The 22,563-nt window shown below is 34.8% G+C and overlaps 4 protein-coding genes across 4 annotated transcripts in view; 2 read left to right on the forward strand and 2 right to left on the reverse strand.

Annotated features, from left to right (window-relative positions):
- The window catches only part of LOC108577650 (carbonic anhydrase 2-like), a 10,724-nt gene extending 3,428 nt beyond the window's left edge, over nucleotides 1-7,296 (reverse strand). The window contains exons 1-2 of the mRNA XM_017940829.1: nucleotides 7,139-7,296; nucleotides 132-170 (exon numbers count right to left, since the gene is read on the reverse strand). Of these exons, the coding sequence (XP_017796318.1) occupies nucleotides 132-170; nucleotides 7,139-7,181 (82 nt within the window). The 5' untranslated portion in view covers nucleotides 7,182-7,296. The remainder of the gene's footprint in view (nucleotides 1-131; nucleotides 171-7,138) is intronic.
- Nucleotides 7,297-11,427: 4,131 nt separating this feature from the next.
- LOC108577640 (F-box only protein 28) lies at nucleotides 11,428-15,157 on the forward strand. Its single transcript, XM_017940818.1, has 6 exons — nucleotides 11,428-11,447; nucleotides 12,711-12,990; nucleotides 13,109-13,357; nucleotides 13,447-13,642; nucleotides 13,737-14,101; nucleotides 14,264-15,157. The coding sequence occupies exons 2-6, from the start codon at nucleotides 12,748-12,750 to the stop codon at nucleotides 14,654-14,656; spliced, it is 1,446 nt and encodes a 481-aa protein (XP_017796307.1). The 5' UTR covers nucleotides 11,428-11,447; nucleotides 12,711-12,747; the 3' UTR covers nucleotides 14,657-15,157.
- Nucleotides 15,158-18,053: 2,896 nt separating this feature from the next.
- On the forward strand, nucleotides 18,054-19,750 carry LOC108577649 (max-like protein X). The gene is made up of 5 exons (XM_017940828.1): nucleotides 18,054-18,236; nucleotides 18,467-18,625; nucleotides 18,755-19,134; nucleotides 19,220-19,333; nucleotides 19,420-19,750. The coding sequence occupies exons 1-5, from the start codon at nucleotides 18,200-18,202 to the stop codon at nucleotides 19,474-19,476; spliced, it is 747 nt and encodes a 248-aa protein (XP_017796317.1). The 5' UTR covers nucleotides 18,054-18,199; the 3' UTR covers nucleotides 19,477-19,750.
- A 263-nt stretch (nucleotides 19,751-20,013) lies between these two features.
- Nucleotides 20,014-20,303, reverse strand: LOC108577659. The gene has a single exon (XM_017940840.1). The coding sequence runs from the start codon at nucleotides 20,271-20,273 to the stop codon at nucleotides 20,019-20,021; it is 255 nt and encodes an 84-aa protein (XP_017796329.1). The 5' UTR covers nucleotides 20,274-20,303; the 3' UTR covers nucleotides 20,014-20,018.
- Nucleotides 20,304-22,563: the final 2,260 nt, after the last annotated feature.

Raw genomic sequence — 22,563 nt, forward strand, 5'->3', positions numbered from 1 at the left:
ATACGAGATTTAATGCCGTTAGGAAAAGAAAAGCATAACAAACAAGTTCTGAGAGTTCGAACACAAATTATCCCGAAGTACGTCTGAAAATATTTAATAGACATATAATCTGTAATACGTAATTAACTCACCATGACTGCCATCGTAACTGAAATTACCAGCGACCAATTCTGGAACAGAAACGAATACGCTAATTCATAAAATCGTTCGCTTTGCATATTATATAAAAATTTCCGTTTGATCAGATTCCGCTTTTTAATTAGCCGGTCGTAATTAGCCAAGAATTATGAGAGAATTATTATCGTTGCGAAACCTGAATCACAGGGTCACTCGTGAAAATCACGAAAAGCAAACAGTAGAAATTATCAAGGATCGTGTCTCGATGGTGCTCTCGTTTGTTAAGTCAAGTGACAATCGAATTAAAATGGAGTATAAAATTACGATTAAATTGCATGAATAATGCATGCGATATTTTAGTCGAATTGGTAAAATAGAACGATCTGGGTTAGGCTGATCTGTTCGTGGTTTTCACACTTCCATGGGAACCTCTTGACTCTCCAGTGAAAGTCGATTCACGAAAGATTTACAAGGTGGGCTTCTCTGTTCTTGCATTCGACTCGTCACAGATGAATTATTCTAGCCTCCTTCATTCGGCTACATGTTCCCGCGAAGCGGAGACCGTTCGTTCAGCTAACGAATATAATATCGATTCGTTCCTACGAATTCGATTGCAATGATTATACCGTTACGTACTCTGACATCGAATGCTTTGGATGGTACATGTTCAGCTGACGTGCTGTTGAATAATAAAATGTAAACTTGTTCAACGTATGCATCGAAGGACACTACGCTTTTATCTATGGTAACCTTTTATACGGACAATTTTGCGATCGTACTTTTTATCGTCAAGATGTACTCTTAGAATAATTATTATTGCCAGATAAGATCGACTTGACCATTCGATAAACTAAAATTACCTGTAGGAAGTACTTTTGTTAAAAAACCAAAGAAAAATGAAGAATAATTTATAAATAAATCGATTATCTTTTAGGTTAAGTCGTAGTAGAAATTAAAAGAGAAATGTATTAATCTGTCTGTCAATAAATAAGAGTAATTGTAGTATTTTCCTTTAATTAACATTATTAAAGTGAAATATTACAGGAATAAAAGAATAATGGTAAGTATTAAAGCGGGAAAAAACATCAAAGTTTTTCCGCATTATTGGATAAACACAGTCAATTACAATTACTACCAGTATTCGCATAAAACGATGCTTTACACATTGTTCATAATACTCTTGAAAATTACTACTATTATATCAGGTGAGATAAGCTCGACCATTTAAGAAGATAACGGTTACAAGAAGTAAGTGAAACGAAAATATTAAAGCTTCTTTATAAAGACACCTCTAAAACAATACGCTACATTAGAATTTACTCTTAAAACAGCCGTCGGTATCGCATAAATTATAGTACCATTATTGTATAATAGAACCATAAATTGTAGATCTATTCAAAAGCAAAACGTATTATCTAAAAATGAAAAAAAAAAACAAAAATACGTCGAAACTTTTCTATGAACTTTTCCACAAAGAGTGTTACATATTATCGGAATAACATAGTTAACCGTGGAAATCGCTTAAGTACGTATCTATGTATACATGGATTATTCATAATTCGAGCGATAAATTCGTAGTTCCTGGTGGAAAGCAAAATAGGCTGCTTCCTTAGGCACAGTTACATTTTTCGTTTACCGGTTAATGAGTCAGCCCTTGCTCGCTCTACGAGAGATATGTACATAAATCGCTGTACACTGACTATACTTCGAGATCCTACGCATATGCTCGACACGTGCGTCGTATGACGAAGAAGACGACCACGACAACGACGATGATTTACTTAGGATCGACATTGTTTCCAGGCAGCAGACAGTCAAAACCAAGTAGGAGGTCCTTTCACCGACATTTCGAGGACTATAAAGTAATTTAAGTGAACATAGCCGAGAAACATCTGATGTCACGACATCTGTCTTTTCGACATGTGAAATAGTTCATCGGTTACTCGTAAAACCTAACCTATTCGCTAACGATTATCGATGAAAACGGAAGCACGTGTATTATATGTGAAGCAATCTCGCGCTTTTATTCCGGGAACCTTATTTTTCTTCAGATAGTGAAAAAGTTGAATGGACAGCCTTAGGTGCATTAATATAGTTGCATAAGATGCTGTGACGTTAAACGATCGAACTTTGCGTCGATGTACTTTGAATAGTAAATAAACGTGAAGTGGAAAGGACAGAAGTGGTACACCGTTCCATTGAAAATCAAGGTTTCATTAAATTTGATAATTTTGATTTAGTTCATTTTTCCAAGTGAAAATTATTGATTTTATTGAAAGATCCAAGTTCGTGCAGTATTATATTATGTTTGTTCTGTTTAATTTCAGCAAATACGGTGTTGGTTCTTTTTATCTTATGCAAATATAAGAATAACAAATAGATTAGATAAATACAGTCAATTTGACTTGTGCATAATAATGCACTGTTTCTGTTTCCATTGTATTTAACGCTTTTTTGCTAATTCTTCGACAGAGTATTTTTAATTGTATCTAGAAAATGTATTCGTCCACTTGTTTGCACTTAGATTAAGTCAGTAATTTGAAGGAAATTCGTGTCATTTTTCATTTCGTTTGCTTTTACATTAGTTAGAAAATACTGATACTGATTGATAAAAATCAATATTTTAATATCCTTCTTCTTAATTTGCACTTTATTGATTGAAGTAACCGTGAATATTGCGAATTTACTGGACTTCTCGAAGTTTACTCCGACCTTAATTACTCAATCCGAACGAGTACAGGGATGAAAGATTTCGAAACCGCTGTACAGGTTTCTCGACTGCAATCGTTTTCATTGTTCCACTCGATCTAGAATTTCACTTATCGTTTACAATGGATAGTGTCGTATTACATTCGTTCATATAGCAGCTATTAACACCAGTACCGTGAAAAGGTATGTATATTTTCAAGCAAGCACCGATTATTGCGTACTAAAAATCACGTACACGTGTCCTTTTAGACTTCATTGTAACTTTGTTATTCAAGTCTGTAAGTAAAAAGTTTGTAACATTCGTTTCTACGAATGGATCGGTATAGAGAGACCCTGACAGTATCGAAATGTGCACTATTGAGCGTGCCTTCTTGTGTATACATATGTATGTACTTGAGCGCGAAAATCTCGCGTGATTCACAGTTAAATCATAACCTTGCTTACAAGATGTCTACGGATTTTCCAGCGAACCTTGTCAACATACCTCGTGAATAAAATAGAAAATTCTTTTTTATCACGATGTTATATACAATTTATTTTCTAAGTTTTAGTAAAAAATCGTAATAATCACACGAAGTAAAAAAGAAATATACAAGTTTATAATATGACACAAAATAAAAAATTCATAGAGTAATAAATTCAATATTTTGCTCGAGTTATTTATTACTAATAAGAATAGTGACCTTTTCTAAACCGGACTGTTTCTAGCTGGTAAGTAATTACGTCGATCATTGATTTATTTTTATCCCATATTATACTAGTAAATTTAACGAAAAAGTGCAAAAACATGTTCATTGTCGTTTTTTCTCTAATTTTTTTTAAAGTGTTTATGAGAAACATTAACATTATCCTTGTTATTTTGTTGCGATTATCGAGTCTTTAACGATCTAATGTATGTTCAATCTAATTACAAGGAATTAAGATTGTGAAAATGAAATGCAGTAGTTGACTGGAAGAATGGAAAAATCAGCGTTTATCTGAATATCTCTCGTGCTTATCCTTCCTAGCATCAATTCAAACGCGAATTAATTCAATAGGTAAATTTGATTAACCGGTCCCCCCGATGTACACGCCTTGATTTTCCGGTGATTTTCTGTTTTTCCCCGCCAGATTGTGCAACACGTTATATGTGAGAAATTGTGTAAAAACACACCGGTGATATCGGCTGTGTTTATGGGCATTACATATCGTTCCGGGCTATGTACTTTTTGTTGTAATGGAAGTTGGACAACATACACAACGATTTTTCCCGTTTTCTTCGTCGATCACAAAATTACGTGTTACTTTTCGTCAAATATTTTTCTTTCTTAATCATTGAATAATTACTCCCTGCATTATCGCTATCTTATTTTCTATTTTTATTCCCTTTCTTTTTCCCATTAGAGGTTAGGTTAGCGTGTTGTAAAGCTTCCTTTTCGCGCGCTTTATTTCAGTATTTATTATTTTTATATTTGCATATTTTTAACATGTTTTATCTCACGACATACATAAACTAATTACTAAAATTCTGTAGTACATAAAAAAATATATATTTCTACGCCGATAGGACAGAAAAGTGTACACTTTTGACCGATTTACAAAAAAAAATAATATTTTTCTCTGTTACTTTTTTAACTTTGTTAATTTGTTTTAAAAAGTATTGAAACAATAATTTCTATTGAAAATCAGTGATAAAGGCGATAGAAACGTTTCTGCTTCAATATTATTATTCCAGATTTCGAAGGTTCACTGTACTCTGAAATTTCTACAAATGAAATTTTCAAAAATTCTTTAATTCACATGTATCTTCATCGACTAATTTATTCTAGAAAATGGTAAAGATGCAAATCAGGCGAAACACTCTTCGAATTAAAGTACGATAATCTAAAGGAACTTTTTCCTCGACTCACTTTATAGAAAGTGGTTATTTTATTGGTATCTTTTTTTACGAATGAGTGTGTCGCTTTGAATGAAAGTCGGCTAGTGTTCTAATAATAGGTGAATCCTCTCTTTGTCAAAATATCGAAGAGGACGTCTCTTCGCGAATTTACACTTTACGTTATTCTTTTTTCTTTTTTTGTTTAAATATACACGAAGCTGTCTGACGTAAGTGAAACGAAAGATTGAAAGATTACGATCTTGTATCGCTGTGTAATTTATCACTGAATCGAAAACACTAGGTGGGAACACGAGAGATTTAGGAAGCTAAAACTTTACGATAGAACGCTCGTTCAACAATTTCTTACGTCACTTGATTGTTGCACTATCTACGATTGAAATCGTTTAGACGAAATTACTCGGGGCAATTCCGTTCCAGAAAACCCGCAGTGACAAATGCAACTTTTCACCTTTTCGATTTTTCAAAGTTTCCCATTAACGTGTCAACTCTTCTTTCTTTCTTTCTTTCTTTTTTTTTCTTCTTGCACACGGGAGCTATTATAGAAACGACGCGCGGCGTCATTTTTCATCTACACGTGACAATAACAGTAAGAGTAATTTCATTGTAAAATCGTCGAAGCGTTTTCGTCGTCGAAAAAATTGTATCGATGTTAGAAAGATCGAATTCGACGAATCCACGACGACCTGTGCGGAATCCGACAAAAAAACGGTAGTTGACAATTTCGATTTCTTAAACGATAAATTGCGCTAATTAACCTTAAGCTCGCTCAAGGAACATCGTATTATCTCATCTTATTCTAATCACTAGATTGCCTACGATTGGCCTATTTTTCCGAACAATAGGGAAAAGACAAATTTTCGGTCCGCCGCCCGCCCGTTCACGAACTCTCGCGACAATTCTCTCTCCTCTCCGCTCTCGGTTCGCGAAACTCCGATGTTTATATCGCGATAATATTTATTAAGAGTGTCATTAAATGATATCAAGATGACACTCCAACTGTTTCACGTTCACTTACACGCGTGTAGAAAATAGTTATGCAACGCAACTTTGTTTCCAGACTAAAATTCATCGAATCTACGAATTCGATAGTTAGGTTAGGTTACGAAAATTTTGTACGGAACCGAGGAATTTCCAAGAAAAATCTGCTTTTTTTTCTTCTCTCGTGCGAAGAAGTTTTCACGTCAGATTGGTATATAAATGTCGTTCATCGAGAGGAGAAAAAAAAGGAAAGAACGAATGAAACGTGTAAAAACGATAAATTCCGCAGGGATGAAACGAGAGAGTTTGGTCGATGGCGTTCTAATGAAAATAAACGTGGAAAGCAGCGGTCGTAAATTATGCGAGCACAGTTCGCGATTTCGTTTACATTTTATGAATCGAAGAACGGGGGATGTTACAGGCTGTCCGGTATTTTAGCTTTCCCTTCTTTTCTCAAATTTTATGCAACGCGATTTATCTATTCGAAACGAATTCTTTTATCGCCCAGGTGGGAATCTTTCGAGACAGGCGTACTCTAATTATCGTTTTCATACCGTCGTTATTATATGCAACACGAGTGACAGAGTTGTACATGCAGCGGGAATCTTGTGAATCTTAAACAGTTTCGTGATATTAATGGTAAGTGTAATTAATTATAGGAAGAACGGTCGTGGCCGGATATCGAAACACACGGCGAATTGAAATAGCTGTGTTCCTCGTGCAGCATGTTTTTTTTTTTTTTTTAACTCGGTTCATTCCGAAGTTGAGGTAAAAATGTAAAATGATACACACGAAATATTCGTATTTGTCGATTAGAGAAAATGTAGAAACACAAAAAAGTAATACACTTTGTAAATACGTGGTCAATCGCAGCTAGGTTTCTTATCTTGCGCTCTTTCAAGTGTTCGCTTTGAGCATTGATACAATTATCAAATAAAATGTGGCATAGTGTCTCTGTGAATTTGATTTAATAGAGTATCCATCTACCGAATAAGTTCGTAAGAATAGTACTATTTTATTCTAACTTCAGCGAAGAAATATGTTTGTGTAAGAATGTTATTCTTGAATCTCGAAAAATTTGAAATTTCTAAAAATTCTCTAATCACACAAATGGAAAGGCTCATCCCGGAAGAATCTATCGTTTAATATTCCAAACGGAAACACTTCTTTCCCAGTGAATCACAAAAATGCCTAACGTTCTTTTCGTGCGTCACCAGGCTAGAAGAGAAAAAGGAGAGAAAAGAAGAAAGAAAAGGGGCTCACTCGGTAAAAAAGAAAAAAAGAAAATCAGTCCCAGCGTGAAGATCAAGAAAACTACGACGACGGTGAGAGAGAGGAAGAAGAAAAGGATAAGAAAAGGGACACTGACACGGCGACGAAGAGAACAAAAAAATCTAGAGAAAGCCACGAAAGAGAGAGAGAGAGAGAGAAAAGGGGGAAAGAAAAGGGACTCACTCGGTGAAAAAATCAGTCCTAGCGTGAAGATCAAGAAAGCCATGACGAAGGCAACTGTCACTTTTCACGGCAAAGTGGAAGTGTTCCTTTTAGCCGACGTCCAAGTTCCCCGCCGGTTCACCGATATGTTAACTTAGAAATGCGAATGCTCTGTTACGGTCGGTGGTCGACTGAGCAACTGCCGGCTTGTCGGCTATGTTAAATAAGAGTCCACCACTTTTATTTCGCGGAGGCCTACCGACTCTGCACAAATTTAATAGCGGCCGAGAGATGAAGACGCCGCTGCACAATGGCCAGGTGAACGCGATATCGAGAAAGTCCGGGAAGGGGAGAGAAAAAAGAAAAAGAAGAAAAAGGGAGAAAGAAGGTGATTTCCGATGAATCACACTGGCCCTGACTTTGTATCTTAAAACTGGCACATCGAGAAATTGATACGAGTACGGTTTCAGAAAGCTCGACAACACACGTTGTCGCAAGATGGTTCAATGACTTCGTTGTTTATTGCCTCTCTCGTGAACTGCAGGGAAACGTAGATTCAATCGGAGATTGAATTATAAGAGTTATGACTATCGTGTGTAATTATGGAATTGTAGAAAAAATGGATAGTTTTAGTTTGATTATTTTTTAGTTTTTTAGGTATTTTAGGGTTTTAGTAACATGTACAGAAACGCAGTGTTAATCAGAGATTTAATTATGCAAATTATGACTATTGTGTATAATTATGGAATTGTAGAAAAAATGGATAGGTTTAGTTTGATTATTGTTTAGTTTTTTAGGTATTTTAGTGTTTTAGTAACATATACAGAAACACAGTGTTAATTAGAGACTAAATTATGACAATTGTGTACAATTATGAAATTGTAGAAAAAATGGATAGTTTTAGTTTGGTATTGTAGTTTGATTTTTAGTTATTTTAGTATTTTAGTTTGGTATTTACACGTATATTGGTAGTTAGATTTAACCATGGGTTTTTAATTTAATTTAATTCAGTGTTCTGATTTAACCACAGTGATTAGTTATATTTTACCCTTTCTCACCACTTAGAGAATGATTTAATTCTATTAAAAAGATTGGATACGAGAGGGAGAAAAGAATATTGTATGGAGAGATAAGGATGAGTTAAAATACTTTCTGTATCTACCATATATGACATCAGCGTTTGAAATTGAATACGTATCGATATGAAGTAAATTCATACGCTCTAATCTGTTGAAATTTATACGCAACTTTACGGTTGCATTTAATTTATCACTTCAGATGTTTCGTCTACTGTATGTAAAATTTTTACACAACAATGAATTCTAGATAATGCTGCCGCTAGAAATAACCTCGCTTTCAAGTGAACCAAATTTCTGAATAAATCTCGATATTACAACACTGTAAATTTAAGAATTATCATTTGGTCAAGTTTATCTTCTTACTTTTGAATGGAAACTCATTGTACTGATAATAAAAAAAATTATCAAATAATGAAACTACCTTCCGTCTATCGCGACCGAAAGAATAGCCCTGGTGAAGACGTTTGTGGTACGTGAGCCACAGCTTGCGGTACTTTGGCGTTCGTAAGAACCCATTACTGTGTTTTAAATGTGTCAGCTTCCGTTTGGTGAGATTGCTTCCGCTCGCGGCTTTCCCCAATCGTCTCATGCTAACCGAAAAACTTCCAAATTCTTTCAAATCTTCCGTCTAAATATCATAAATTATCTCTCATTTATCAATTCGCTGCATATTAAATACAATTAGACAAATATTCGATAAACCTGAATCAATTTTCAACGTTACTATTACTGCAAAAAAATCTTGCCGAAAAACTACTAGACGTAAATAGGTTAGGTTAGAAGAATGCTTAAAAGTAATTATTAAAATGTATATAGGGCGTAGAATTTGATTTCCAGTAAGTAGTGTGAAATATCGACGATAGAGGCAGCTCCTTCAACGAACCTTCGAAATATTTATTATTATAAATATGTATATGAAGGTCGCCGTCGTTTGATACGTTTCGGAATAAAAGTTTCAAGAAAACCGCCGCTAGTTTCTTAGACCTGATTTCATAAGCATTATGCAACACTTACACACACAAATCGCAATGCCGTGGGGAAATAATCTTTTTTGGGCATTTATTCGGGAAGGAGGCAAGGGCAAAGGCGAATTCCTTCGCGAAAGGTCAACAAGATAATCATTTTGGAATGACAGGAACGGGTCTGACGCGATTTATATTTTCGGACGTTTTGATAATTTTCAAATTTTATTGCGCGACCTACTGCCCGGAATAGCGTTTAGCCAAAAGAGCATTTCGTAAAACGACAACAAGCACTCGTTGATTCACGAGTTTGAATAAACGTGAGAAATGTGGAAATATTTCCACTTCTTCTGAAAACGCATCATTTTTTGGAAGGTTATAAAAATGTTGATTATTTATCCTCTCTATTGCTGCATAAAATGCACGAAGATTAAATAAAACGATTGAAGCAATCATCGAGCAGGAAACGAAATGTTAAACTGCATATTGTAAGAAAACTTTCTATGTTAGCTGTAAGTGTAAATAAATGAAAGTGTATTGTTACAAATCTAAATTGATTATATAATTTTGCTTATTGTAGTAAAAGTACATTTAGAAAGTTATTTAAAAATGGTAACAAAAACTAAATGGTAATAAAAATGATATTTAATTAGTAATTGTTATATGAAAATCTCGTATACTTAAATATCTTATTTCAAATAAATCTGATATTATTATCGTATTGTTTTAGTAACGTAAAAAATAAAGATATTCGTGATCTTGTCCTTTTCGTGTAACTAGATCGGGGATATCTTTATATCCTTGACATATTATATATTTGAACGCGTTAAAAAAGTGTTACGATTGTCGTCAAGACGTTTTTGTAGCACGTATTATTATTAGAAATACATTTAAAATTTCTTATGTTTCGAATTTCTAACAAGATATTTAAGTAAAAAATCAAATCATTTAATCGTGTTTACGAATGTATCTTGAATTGTCTTTTTAATTTTGTGATAATTTTGCATGACATTCATAAATGGACGTTTGATAAATAATGTAGGTTATATCTTGGAAATTAGTAGCAGGAGTTTCTTTGAGTATACTATAGATTTTCTAAAGTACATAATGATAAGTTTTATTTGAAATTTATTACATTCAAATTAACACAATAAATAAATAAATACATTCCTTAGTCTTCTTAAAAATCTTCCGATAATAACGTGTAATTCGATACACTGATAACATCACATAGATTTGAATTTAACTGAATTATATGCATTTCTGTAAAAAAAATAACAGACATTGTCATTTACACTGTTTAATTTACAAACAACAGTTCATTTCTAACGATACTTACTTTTTTCGTCTAACGTTATTGTAAAGCAACGTATAAAACCGTTATACTGTTCTTCGATTTAAATTCTACGCTCTTTTGATTGATTAGCGTAACCTATAGATGTCGCTGGCACAAGTTCGAAGACCAAAATTTTTACGAGTTTCTCTCCTGTGCTACTGTAGTAATGGACATTCATGTTTAGAGCTCAGAGATGCATTCTGCCTACACAGATTGTGGAATAGCCGTTAAAATGTCGGAATAGCGCGCGTTGCGAACTGGCCTACGAGTCAACCAATCGAGAACCGTTCGTGAGTCGGTGGGTACGTTTTCACGGAATGTGAGCACAACCGTCGAACGAAGTGACGATACTACAGATTCACACATATACATTTCGTCGCCGTCGTCGTCGCGATAATCGTCATCGTCGACGTCGGCGTTGATTGTGCGCCGATCTTGACTGTAGCGAACCGATTTGCTGATAAAAGCGAAAGACACACTGAAAAAAGTAAAGAATAAATTTTTCTTGCAACTGTACCCTGTTTGCGAGCGAAACAGCTTCGTAAGATAGTGACATCGTTATCCTTTATTCTGGTATTTATAGATTCGAAGCCGATGCACTCGACGGTGATTTTCTGAAGGGGAAAGAAACAGGTCTTGAGATAGGTAACGAAAAAGAAGCATTTCTCGGTCGCTGCACGCGCGGGCTTTTTTCCGGGTACGATTTACGCGTGTGAGTGCGCCATAGTTACACGAGTATATTACACATAAGAGGAAAAGAGAAAGACAGAAAAGTAGCCACGAACGAGAGCGATAAGGCTACTCGAGACGAAACAAGAGAAGCTTCGGTAGTGAAACGGAGTGAGAACGAGAGCGTTGAGCAGGGGTCGTCAGGAGAAGGAAGGGACTCCGTCAAAATGTCGCTGAAAACACCAATGCGGATACAGTGATTGCTTTTCGTCATTTAGCAGGGGGTATGTGAGCTTTCTCGACTTCCTCGCACTTCTTTTTCTTAATATTCTCACAACGATCCTTCTCGTTACTTTACGTATGGAAATGTACGCAGCTTCTTCGAACATTTTATTTAAAGAGAGAAAAGTCATAGGTACATTGATTGCGCACGGTCACCCGGTTTCCCTCTGTTTGTTTCCATCGGACTTTGTATAACTTTGCCGTGACTATGTGTATAACACACCACGGCCATCTCGTTACAGTGGCGGGTAAAGATACCTCGTATTTATGTCCATCTGCTTATATTCTTTGTATTTTTCGCTTCTTGGTTATTGTACATCATAGACTAAAGTATTCGATGATCGCACTTGCACTGCCAATGCACCAGGTATTCGTCGTTGTCTAACTAGTCGTTAGTCGCACATCGTCTAGACGTTTTTTAAATTTGTCAATTTGATTTCTTTCGTTCAAGCTTTCGGTCAACTGTCGGAAATTCTACCTTCCGTTTTGCGTCAGCCTCTTTATTAATTTTTGGTTTGTATCGGCTGTTAACATTCGTTGTTTTTTCACTTTTTGAGAGCTGACGGGAATAACCGATACGTACGCAGACATTGTCGAAGGTTTTCGTAGGTTACATTGTGAATTTGTTTTCTGTCGGTATTCTGTCGATATTTCGTTATGACGAAACCTCACGAGTTTCTTTTAACACACTTTTCGTTGGTGATTTGTTTTTAAGAACGTATTTTAAAACGATGCAATATACGTTAGTAGGAAATTTCGTCGCACTTACCATCAATGAATTTCGCTTTTTCGTTCTTTTATTGCGTTTTTTATACTTCGATCCAACAATTTTTGACTAATACATAAAAAATTGTACAAATAGACTCTGAAAATAAATAAATGTTAGAGCAAACGTTTTAATCCTTTATTTATTAATGCAACTGCATGGAAAGTTCTTTGGTATTTTTTTATTCTCTAAGAATTCCTGTATGCATTTGTACAAAATTATAATTTTGATGAGTCATATTATTACATTAATTGTGTAATAGTTTTTTAAAGTTGATCATTTGCTTGGTGACAGTTCACTGTTAACAGGTGTATAACAATATTGCAATATTATTTTGCTTTTTATTATATTATGAATTAAATATATTTTGTATATGATTGAATTTAAATAAACAATTTTCTTCTCTTCATTCTTTCATGTTTTGATGATTAGTACTTAATATTTAATGAACATACCAATGAACCAAATTACCTTCATGTGTAATGTATTATGCTTTTAGGTTTTTGGTGAAGCTGATCATCTAAAGTACTAAAAATATGGTATCGACTCGTCAGTCAAGTAGTATGGGAGGAAGTAATGGGAGTGGGCCAGTTGCTGAAGTTACAGATGTGAGTTCATCCAGAAGACATCAGTCTGTAGCAATGGCCAGCTCTTATAATGGAGCATCCGTTTCGGATCCACCTCCTTATAGTAATTTGAACCTCCTTAACTTACCAGTTGAAATTCTTGAAAAGATTTTTAGCTATTTGGATTATAATACAGTGGCTCATTTACGTCCAGTAAGTGAAAATTATAGGATGAAATATTTGCACAATCTTAAAAATTACTTAAAATGATCACAATCCTTATTGAATGTTTATAAAATGTATGTATTTAAGCTTTGTTTATTTTTTGTAGGTATGTCACCAGATGGATCATGTTTGTGGATCAATTTTAAATTCTACATTTCAGAAGCTTCAAGCACAAATGTTGAGTCGTTTTCAGGCAATCAAAGCACAGATGCCAAGACGTGAATCTGCACGTAGAAATCATCCATTAGCTTGTGAATCAGATATCATTGAAACCCTTCATATGCGTCTTACATTGCTTCAGATGAGTTTTGGCAAACATATTGAGCGTAAACATTGTTGTTTTTTTCCTGGAGAGGTAAATGATGTTTCTCTTATAGGTTACAAGGTTAAAAGTATATAATTTACAAATATATACGAGAGTTCCAATTTCTAATTATATTTCAGATTTTAGATGAGGTTTATCGTATTTTGCATTATATAAAAGTAACTCCAAAATTAGCCAGACCATACAAAGTTACAGATGAATTATTTGATTTAAGTACTATGGCTATGGAGTACTTTAAGGAACGTATTGAACCAACATTACCAGAAATACCTTATTTTGGAGCTGATTTCCTAGATCTTGCTGGGACATTCTCCTGTGAGTAAAAATCTGTAATTTCTTGAATTCTTGAGAACTAACTTAATTCGTATTATTTTATAACATCTGTATCTTTTTTACTTAAATATCGTAGCTTCTAGTAATGTGAGCAAGCCATTCATGTGCCTGGATTCTACACCCTTAACTGTTGGAAGTGGTAAATCAGGAAGCAATAGTGGAGAAGAAGGGTCCCCACCTCATTCGTCGGAAGATCCTGGTCTCTTGGAATCCACTGTGTCACCGCCACAATCAAATATGGTGTTACGGAAACGAATTCGTAAAATTAAGCAAGGCATGAAGCGATATAATAGTCAGTTAACGTTAATGCGTAGAGATTTGAGGAGTTGCAAAACCAAGATAGCAGAACAACAGAAACAGATTGTTGAATATGCTACTCGTCTTGATGAGAACGACAAGAAGAACGAGGAGACTTCTCGTAAATTTAGCACACTCCTACAGGTATTTACTAAGGTACACTTAGTACTCGTAAAAATAATCTGTCACAAAAAGTACATACCTACTTGGTTAAAAATACAAATTAAATGTGTTTAGATTGTAAGTGTAGGTTGTAATTTCTTTGATAGTTCGTAATTTACTAAATTATGGTTATGTATTGCGTAGGAATTGAACAAGTGTAAAACAGAGCTTCAGTATTGGCGATCTAAATCTCCGGCGATACCAGTGTGTGTAGTCTGTGGTCAATCTATGTTGGTACCAACGGAAGATCTACAGCCTCTAACGAATCAAGGTATAATGCCAGAAACGATTGATGAAGGATTGGACTTCATTCCTATAGCGGACGCGCAGAGTCCTACCGAAGTAGCTCCACAACCAATAATTACACAACAGCCTTCATCGCCGCCACCACCGATAGTGGAAATGGCACCTCCAAAGGCTCCTGTGCCTTCATTATCTTCAAAACGGAAATCGAACGCAGAGGAAGCACCGAGCGACTCCGGAAAGAAACCTCGTCGTACTGCCAAGTCACGTCAGGTTAAACGCTCGAAGATATAAATCGATTCTGATCATGGTACAAAAATATCTGTCTAACATCTTTACTGGGTTCTTGAAAGAGGTCTTTCTATTTGAAGTATCGTGTTCCTTTACGCCAGCGAGCGAATGATCTTAGAAAAGTACAAAATTCTTTCCTGAACGTCCTGCATTTCGCGCAACGAACCTCGTTTTGAAAAATTCTAGCCATGTTGGTTACCGCGCGAAGGGAATTGACGCGATTGATTTTCCTATTTTATTACGGACGGATTTGTCATACACAGTGACATCTACAAATATTCTAAATGATAGCTGATCATTCGTGTCGTTCGTAAAGCAACAAAAAGAGCTACTTTTTTCAGACCCTTTTAATTATTATTATTGTCGTGATGGTATACACAAGGAGAACGGAAGGAATGAATTTTGTATGAAATGTTTATTTTACAACAATATCACGCTAATAGAGCAGATTAAATGTCATAAGGGTGATGAACAAGAATTCACCTTCTGTATTCCTTGAACATAAACGATGCACTGATTTACCATTTTCTCACTAAACGTTTGTAACATTTTTTTGCCGTAATATTTTGTCCTTAATAACTTAATTAAATACTTAATAGACAATACAGAAACAAATACACAACTGCAAAATTTGGTAGTTAAATGAGGAAAAAGATTCGTTCTATTTAAGTCGCGAAAATACGTGTTTGGTGTTTGTTGGTGTTTGGTAATTTGCTGTTTGTTATATTTCTTAATTAAAGAAAAATCATTTTACGCGATGAATTTTGTTTCACGTAGGCAGGAGGATATTCTTGTCTTTGTAGAAATTTTATATAAAATTTCGAGTGGACATTAGACATGATTCTAGCAAATTTTATTTTGCAGTATCAATGAATAAGTACCTGAGAGGACTGAGTGGGACTGGTTCGCGCAGGTACTCCAAGTTCATCAATATTCATATCAATTTCCTAATTTATCTAAGTCTGCTCAATTAAACAAGAAAAAACAGAAAAAAAAAGAAAAAAATAATTTCTGTATAAAATGGTTTGTGTATACCATTTATGTTACATTATCAGTTTAAGCCACAAAATGAATAGTGAAAGTCAAAGGCTTTGAAAACTGAATTGTTTTTGCATAATGACATGTGATATATTGATATATTTTTTCCTGGTTATTCACGAATGAATTTGTAATTAAAAATTTAATTTAATAGAGCAGCTCACCTAGATGAAATCAAAACACTTATAATGATATAAAGTTTTGTGAGCCTTAAAAAATGCAAAGTCGGGGAGAAAGTGAATTGAAAATGTGAGCGAAAATATGCTGAAATACCTTAATGGGTGTTATTTTCTTTTTTACACGCCATCCTTTAAATGTGCGATCTTTTTCGCTGGATGGCGTATATTGCAATATTAATAGCGCTAGGAAATTATTTATAGGATCAATTATTTATAGGAAAATTATTACCAGATTGTTTTTAAAACGTTCTCGAAATACCAATTTTCTAATTTATCAATGACATTGATTAAAAACAAAATTACGAATTCCATGCAATGCTCTTTCAAAAGAGGAACAAAAAAGAAGATTAGAAAGCAATCAACGATTATTTAACAAACTTGATGGAAAATGTTTACGTAATTTCTTTCAAAGTCGGACGGATTACCCTGCGCGATGCTCGATGATCGGTCTGTGTAGATTCAATTAATTAATATTATTTGCACCAATCCTAATTAATCTCAAAGAAGTGTAGTTTGAAATATTGTGAGTTAATTATTATTCATGATTCTAGTAATAAATATAAATAAAAAAAAATAAAATATAATAATTAATTAATTATGAAATAATTATCGAAATATATATAATTTTTTATCGATGTCGAAAATTAATTAGGAGAAAAAAAAAAGAAAAATGAACTTAGCGAGCGGACGGAAAACGAGTACGTCACGAACACGCATGTATGTGAGAAATTGAGCGAGAGAAATAAGTGCGCGTGATATATATATTGAAAATACTAAATTCAAACTTAATGAGAATTTACGATGTGATGCTTTATCGATTTAACTGCGGGAAAGTGACCTTTATTCAAATAAAATACATGTGGGGCGTTTCTGGCTACAAAAGAAATGATAAAAAAGAAAAAAAACAAGAAATGAAATAAAAAAGAAAAGATGTGTGAATTTTAGTTAATGTTATGTTGAATAGGATTGCGGGGGCGGGCGTAACTAAGTCGCCGTGTCGGAAATTTCGAAATGCTTGCATTTTATGCTTATTATCGCGAATAGTGGTATGTTCTGACAGATTAAACAATAAGAAAACGACAAAAAAAAAAAAAGAAAGAATGAAAATATGGAGAAAAACCGTGTAACGAGACTCACTTTCACATGAATATATCTAGGCCCCTGAATGTAACAGCATCCTGTATACAGTCTTCAGAGAATTGTATTTACGAATCAATAACTAAATGTACCTTATGTACTCTCACTGAAATATTTACACTTCCGACGATACACGTTGTCAGTTTATTGTCTTAAAATAGTTTACAGTCATCGGCTTTCCGACATTATCCGTCCCCGAATGATACAAATGTAGCGTTGTGTACTACGTATATGAATCTACTAAGGATATACAATCGAATATAACAATGAATACACAATTAGAAGTAGAATAATTTCCTAATTAGTAGTACTGTGCGTTTTAAGAATGCGAGGCACAGAAACGATAATTTTCAATTTTCATTCATCATGATTACAAATCCGAAGACCATGGTTCGTTCGCAGTATCTGTGTACTAGCAGGTAAAGTGGTCTTCGGATCAGGTACACAATAAGCAATTACAAAGGGAAATACCATACGTGTACTTTGAAATTTACACATGCAAGGAAAAAGTGCATAAGAATACAATTGCCAGCGTTACGGCCCGAAACGCCGTACCGCCGAAGAGAATATGAGTTATCTTAAATGGTTTTACGTGTATTAAAGCGATTGTAAATATATATATTAGATACACCTTATAATAAACGTAATTTAACATAAAACGTGCTCTTGAATACTTTCTATATTTCGATTGCATTGACAAAAAGAAAGTAGAAGGACTTTGAATTTGCTCTGGTTGAAAATAGATGATTGAACTGCTCCGATTGGTCTAATGCAACCTTGACTTTCACTTTCGTCTGCTAGTCGAGCACGTGGCTCCGTTTGACAGTTTGTACTCTCTTTGTTTCGATAGGTGGCGACCCTGTTTCTTCCAACTGTCGACCATTCTCAACAGTTGCATTTCCGTCGAAGATGGCAGTATCCACATAACTAATGTTGTTACGAAATAATTTTGGAATGTTTATTATGGCATCGCGATCGTGTTTCCTATAGATTTAGGAAGTATTTCGAAGCTAGTGTGTTTGTTAATGTGCCGAGTTGTTAATCAAATCTTTATGGATAACCGTGATTTATTACGATATACTTTTAGTGCATCTTACTTGTTGCAACTGTGTTGTAACCTTTCCACGTGCGCATTTTAACTACATTCTTTTTCTTGTTTGATTTGATCTTCGACAAACAAATCATTGACACAATGGCAGATACCTTGCACAAAGATGGATACGAAATATGTGAGTGGAATTGAATTTTATGTCTAGTTTCATATATTTTTTTGTTGTTGTTATTTAGTACTATATATATGTATATTGTAGATTGATGTATTTCATATCATTCGTACTTGACGTTTTATATTTTTAAATGAAAATAACTTATTTCTATTAATTATCTCTGTTGTGTATAAAATACTAGAATGCAGTATTGCAAGCTGTGTTCTATATATTCTATTATTTTGTGAAAATAGCCAATTTAGCAATGCGCTGTGGTGGTGGTGGTGGTGGTAATATAGGAGGAGATAGTGATATGAAGCTAGAACCATCTAGTCCTACAGAAAAGTATACATTTTCCCGTTGTAGTAGTACTGGGTCAGTGAATACTCCATCTTCATCTGCTCATAATACAGGTAAGTGAGTTAAATAAGTACAGTAAGTTTTATAATGATTTATTCTGTCAGAATAATATAGGTGACCTTTTTTTTTATTTGAGAAATAACATTGACATTTGCAAAAGAATTTTGTGAAATTGATTGTAGAGGATGAAGACAGTGATAACAAAAATTCCACTATAAGTTACAAAGAGCGCAGGAGGGAGGCTCATACTCAGGCAGAACAAAAACGAAGAGATGCCATAAAGAAGGGATATGATTCTCTTCAAGATTTGGTTCCCACTTGCCAACATACAGATTCTTCAGGATACAAACTTTCCAAGGCTACTGTACTTCAGAAATCTATTGATTATATACAGTTTTTGTTGCAACAAAAGAAAAAACAAGAGGAAGAACGTAATGCATTGAGAAAAGAAGTTGTTGCTCTGCGTATTATGCAGGCTAATTATGAGCAAATTGTAAAAGCACATCAAACTCAACCAGGGCATGCAGAAATGCGTGTATCTGATGAAACTAAGTTTCAAGTGGTAAGATTAAAACACATTGTGTAATTATTTCACAAAGTTATGGTCTTTTAAATTGCTTTATTTTATAACTTATGTATTATTATAGTTCCAAGCAATTATGGATCGTTTGTTCCAAACTTTTAGCAACATTTCTGTAGCAAATTTTGCAGAATTATCTGGATGTGTGTTTAGTTGGTTAGAGGAACACTGTAAACCTCAGGTAACTAAACCATTCTTCAAACTATCACAAATATCTTTCTATAAACAAATGCGTAGCGTTTAATAAATATTTTTTAAACATTTCAGACATTACGCGAAGTAGTACTGTCAGTACTCCAGCAGCTTAATAGCCAAATCAGCTAGTCGAATATATTATTAGACGATTCGTGAATGCACAAAACAATGTCTATAAAAACTTTTCGCGGGTACTTAGACCAATCAACAAGTAGAGTTACCAGAAAGGATGGGAGTATGTGTTATATACAATGCGGGTAGCATAATGATTGAACGAGAAATACAAATAGAAATTTATTTTATATACTAATATGGTTGTAGATATAGCCACGTAACGTGGTTTGTCGTTTATTGACGACCAGAACGATGTTAAATATTATTACCAGAGATTTTTTATTACATGAAATTTGCTGCATATATATGATACACATCGTATGTATATATGTATGCATGTATTTGAATATGTACATAATACATTAATCTACAAGATAGCAGCTTGAAATAAAAATTCAACTATTTACGTTTATGCGTCGTTTTTACAGTCATTAATAATGAAAGACACGTTCTTTAATATTTCTAATTTCAAGTTTAATTAGTTCTTTTCTAGCATCACTTATCCATATCCAAAATTTTAATCCTTCAAATTGATTTAATAGTGTAGCTCCTTTTAATTAGACCTTTTCAGACTCCGTAGGCATACTTTCTCCTTGTGTAATATCGTTTAAGAGTATTGCATCCAGTCTGGGTCTATTAGGGTCATCGTGTTCATGATGGGGACTCTGAGGACGCCTCCTTTTCGATCTGTCCTCTGGCCTACAGCACAAGTCTCGAAAGATACAAGCGTAGCAAGCCAGCAGTGCGCTCATCATCATTAAACCTCCAATCGCGAGAACCACCACCAAAAATATCGATATTTCGTCCCCCATATTATATTTTGGGTAATTTTATTAGTCAACGTTTACACCATCTGTAACAAAAAATTATTCAATTATGTTACCATTAATGTGTGTGAATAAATGTATGAAAATTTTAATAATTTTATTCATTTACATCAGTAAGATATTTAATTATATTTGTTATAAAGATAAGATGTAATTTTTCATTACCAATTCTATTAAGGAAAAAATTGTTTACGATAATCACAAAATAATTCTTTGCTGTATTTTGTAAACATTATTTATTTATATATGGAGAAAAGGTAACGGGAGAAGATAAATCCTTTTGTAGTAGGATTTGATAGGAACGAATGGATTTTCTTGGTTTCTCGTTCTCTCCCAGCAGAGTACAGCAAGAATGCTCGTCCGCGTTCTCGGTCGTGATAATTATATTTGGCCGTTGCTAATGAAGCGCGGCTTATCAACAAGTCGCGACGTTAAGCGGTTTACCGCGCAAAACAGCGCGATTCCCGCGAATCGCGGTAGTAGGATTTGATAGGAACGAATGGATTTTCTTGGTTTCTCGTTCTCTCTCAGCAGAGTACAGCAAGAATGCTCGTCCGCGCTCTCGGTCGTGATAATTATATTTGGCCGTTGCTAATGAAGCGCGGCTTATCAACAAGTCGCGTCGTTAAGCGGTTTACCGCGCAAAACAGCGCGATTTCCGCGAATCGCGAGCTAGATTATTTTGGAATCTTCTACCCCTTCGCGATTATTCAATCGACGACTCACTTCCTCTCGCGGAAACGAAAAATTTTGTCGTCCTCGTTGATGGTTGTTACACTTTTCAATATAAATACCTAATTGTTTGATTTTCAATTTATACAATATAATACTGTTTGTACAAATGTGGAAACAATATGTTTCGAAGAATACAATTTTCGATGAAAACAGAAACGCGGTACAAAGTTTGAATACATTATAGCGCTACTGTAGGAAGCACGTGAGCAGAATAGTCGCTTTTCATTTTCTGTCATTTGTTACCGGTGTTCCGTTCGGCATTCAGTTCCTTGACGTTGAAAAAGTGTACTCGGAGTGCAGTCTACCGAGCTGAATACCTAACGCAATGGTTATCAAAAGAAAAGTACTCTTTCACTTTAGTGTATTCGATAAATTTTTTTCTGCAAAATACCAAAATCGTCCATTCGTATTACAATTGTTAATTTTATTGTATTAATCTTCTGAAAGAAAAAAAAGAAATCATTCTGTAATGAAAAATATAAAATAGATACAAAAAAGTTTCAATCTTGTCTGTAAAGCAACTTTCTCCTTCAGGCGTGAAATTCTTGAATGCGAAACAAGAGGATCAGTCCACTCTTTCTATAATCCAATTTATTCCTCGGTAGTCACGTACGTGCGAAAAATCGTTGAGCGGATTGCTCAAGAGCATTTCGTATCGAGTGCAATTTAGAGGATGAAATCTTTCAGACAACACACACATCTGCGTCTTTCTTTATGAAATAATACCTTGTTTTTTATTCGCGACAAGTGCGGGAAACCGCGATTGTTATACAGGCAAGTTTTCTTACTTGTTTGCAACATTATTACCGCTTTCTTATCTAATACGAGCGAAATTCTTTAAACTCAATTAAATTCACAAAGTTTGTCTTTAAATTCAAGCTTATGCAAAAAATTTATTGTGTAGTAGGATTTTATGGAATGCAAGGATATTCTTTGGTATCTGGGAAAAAACACACAAAAGGTTTATTTATCTTTCGTCGATACATGTTAAATGTTTGGTACAAAATAATTTCGAACAAATCAATGCAGTGTTCGAGCTGTTGCTTTTGCTTTCGGGCGTCCGGCTTTAAGCAGCCGTACTCTTCCGTTACAGTATTAACGAAACGGATAAAACGATTTATAACAATTACTGTGGAAAGGCGTCCGATGAGCCTCCTGTACTCTACTTTCTGGAAGGCGTCCGGCGGATAGTCCAGCCGTTCTTTCCATTCCAGGAGCGACCCAGGTATAGATCCCGCACTCTCCTATCACAATATTCAAGTGATACGCGTATGATCGGAGAGTCCACCAGCACTTCTCCTGGAAGGCGTCCGGCGGATAGTCCAGCCGTTCTTTCCATTCCAGGAGCGACCCAGGTATAGCTCTCGTACTCTCCTGTCACGATATTCAAGTGATACGCGTATGATCGGAGAGTCCATCCGCACTTCTCCTGGTAGGCGACCGGCGAATAGTCCAGCCGTTCTCTCCATAGCACCACAAGTACCAAGCAATCCTCTCCGAGCTTCCTCAGGCGTCCGGGTAACCTCCCTGTACTCTCCTC

This window comes from Habropoda laboriosa, unplaced genomic scaffold, assembly GCF_001263275.1.
Source record: "Habropoda laboriosa isolate 0110345459 unplaced genomic scaffold, ASM126327v1 scaffold718, whole genome shotgun sequence".
NCBI lineage: Eukaryota > Metazoa > Arthropoda > Insecta > Hymenoptera > Apidae > Habropoda > Habropoda laboriosa.

What these genes read in the sequence shown, in the direction of transcription:
- LOC108577640 (XM_017940818.1), top strand. Translation starts at nt 12,748, where the DNA reads ATGGTATCGACTCGTCAGTCAAGTAGTATGGGAGGAAGTAATGGGAGT. An exon ending in GTTGTTTTTTTCCTGGAGAG is followed by an intron (nt 13,358 to 13,446) that starts GTAAATGATGTT and finishes ATTATATTTCAG; the next exon opens with ATTTTAGATGAGGTTTATCG. An exon ending in AATTTAGCACACTCCTACAG is followed by an intron (nt 14,102 to 14,263) that starts GTATTTACTAAG and finishes TGTATTGCGTAG; the next exon opens with GAATTGAACAAGTGTAAAAC.
- LOC108577649 (XM_017940828.1), top strand. Translation starts at nt 18,200, where the DNA reads ATGGCAGATACCTTGCACAAAGATGGATACGAAATAT. An exon ending in CAAAGATGGATACGAAATAT is followed by an intron (nt 18,237 to 18,466) that starts GTGAGTGGAATT and finishes TTGTGAAAATAG; the next exon opens with CCAATTTAGCAATGCGCTGT. An exon ending in ATGAAACTAAGTTTCAAGTG is followed by an intron (nt 19,135 to 19,219) that starts GTAAGATTAAAA and finishes GTATTATTATAG; the next exon opens with TTCCAAGCAATTATGGATCG.
- LOC108577659 (XM_017940840.1), bottom strand. Translation starts at nt 20,273, where the DNA reads ATGGGGGACGAAATATCGATATTTTTGGTGGTGGTTCTCGCGATTGGA.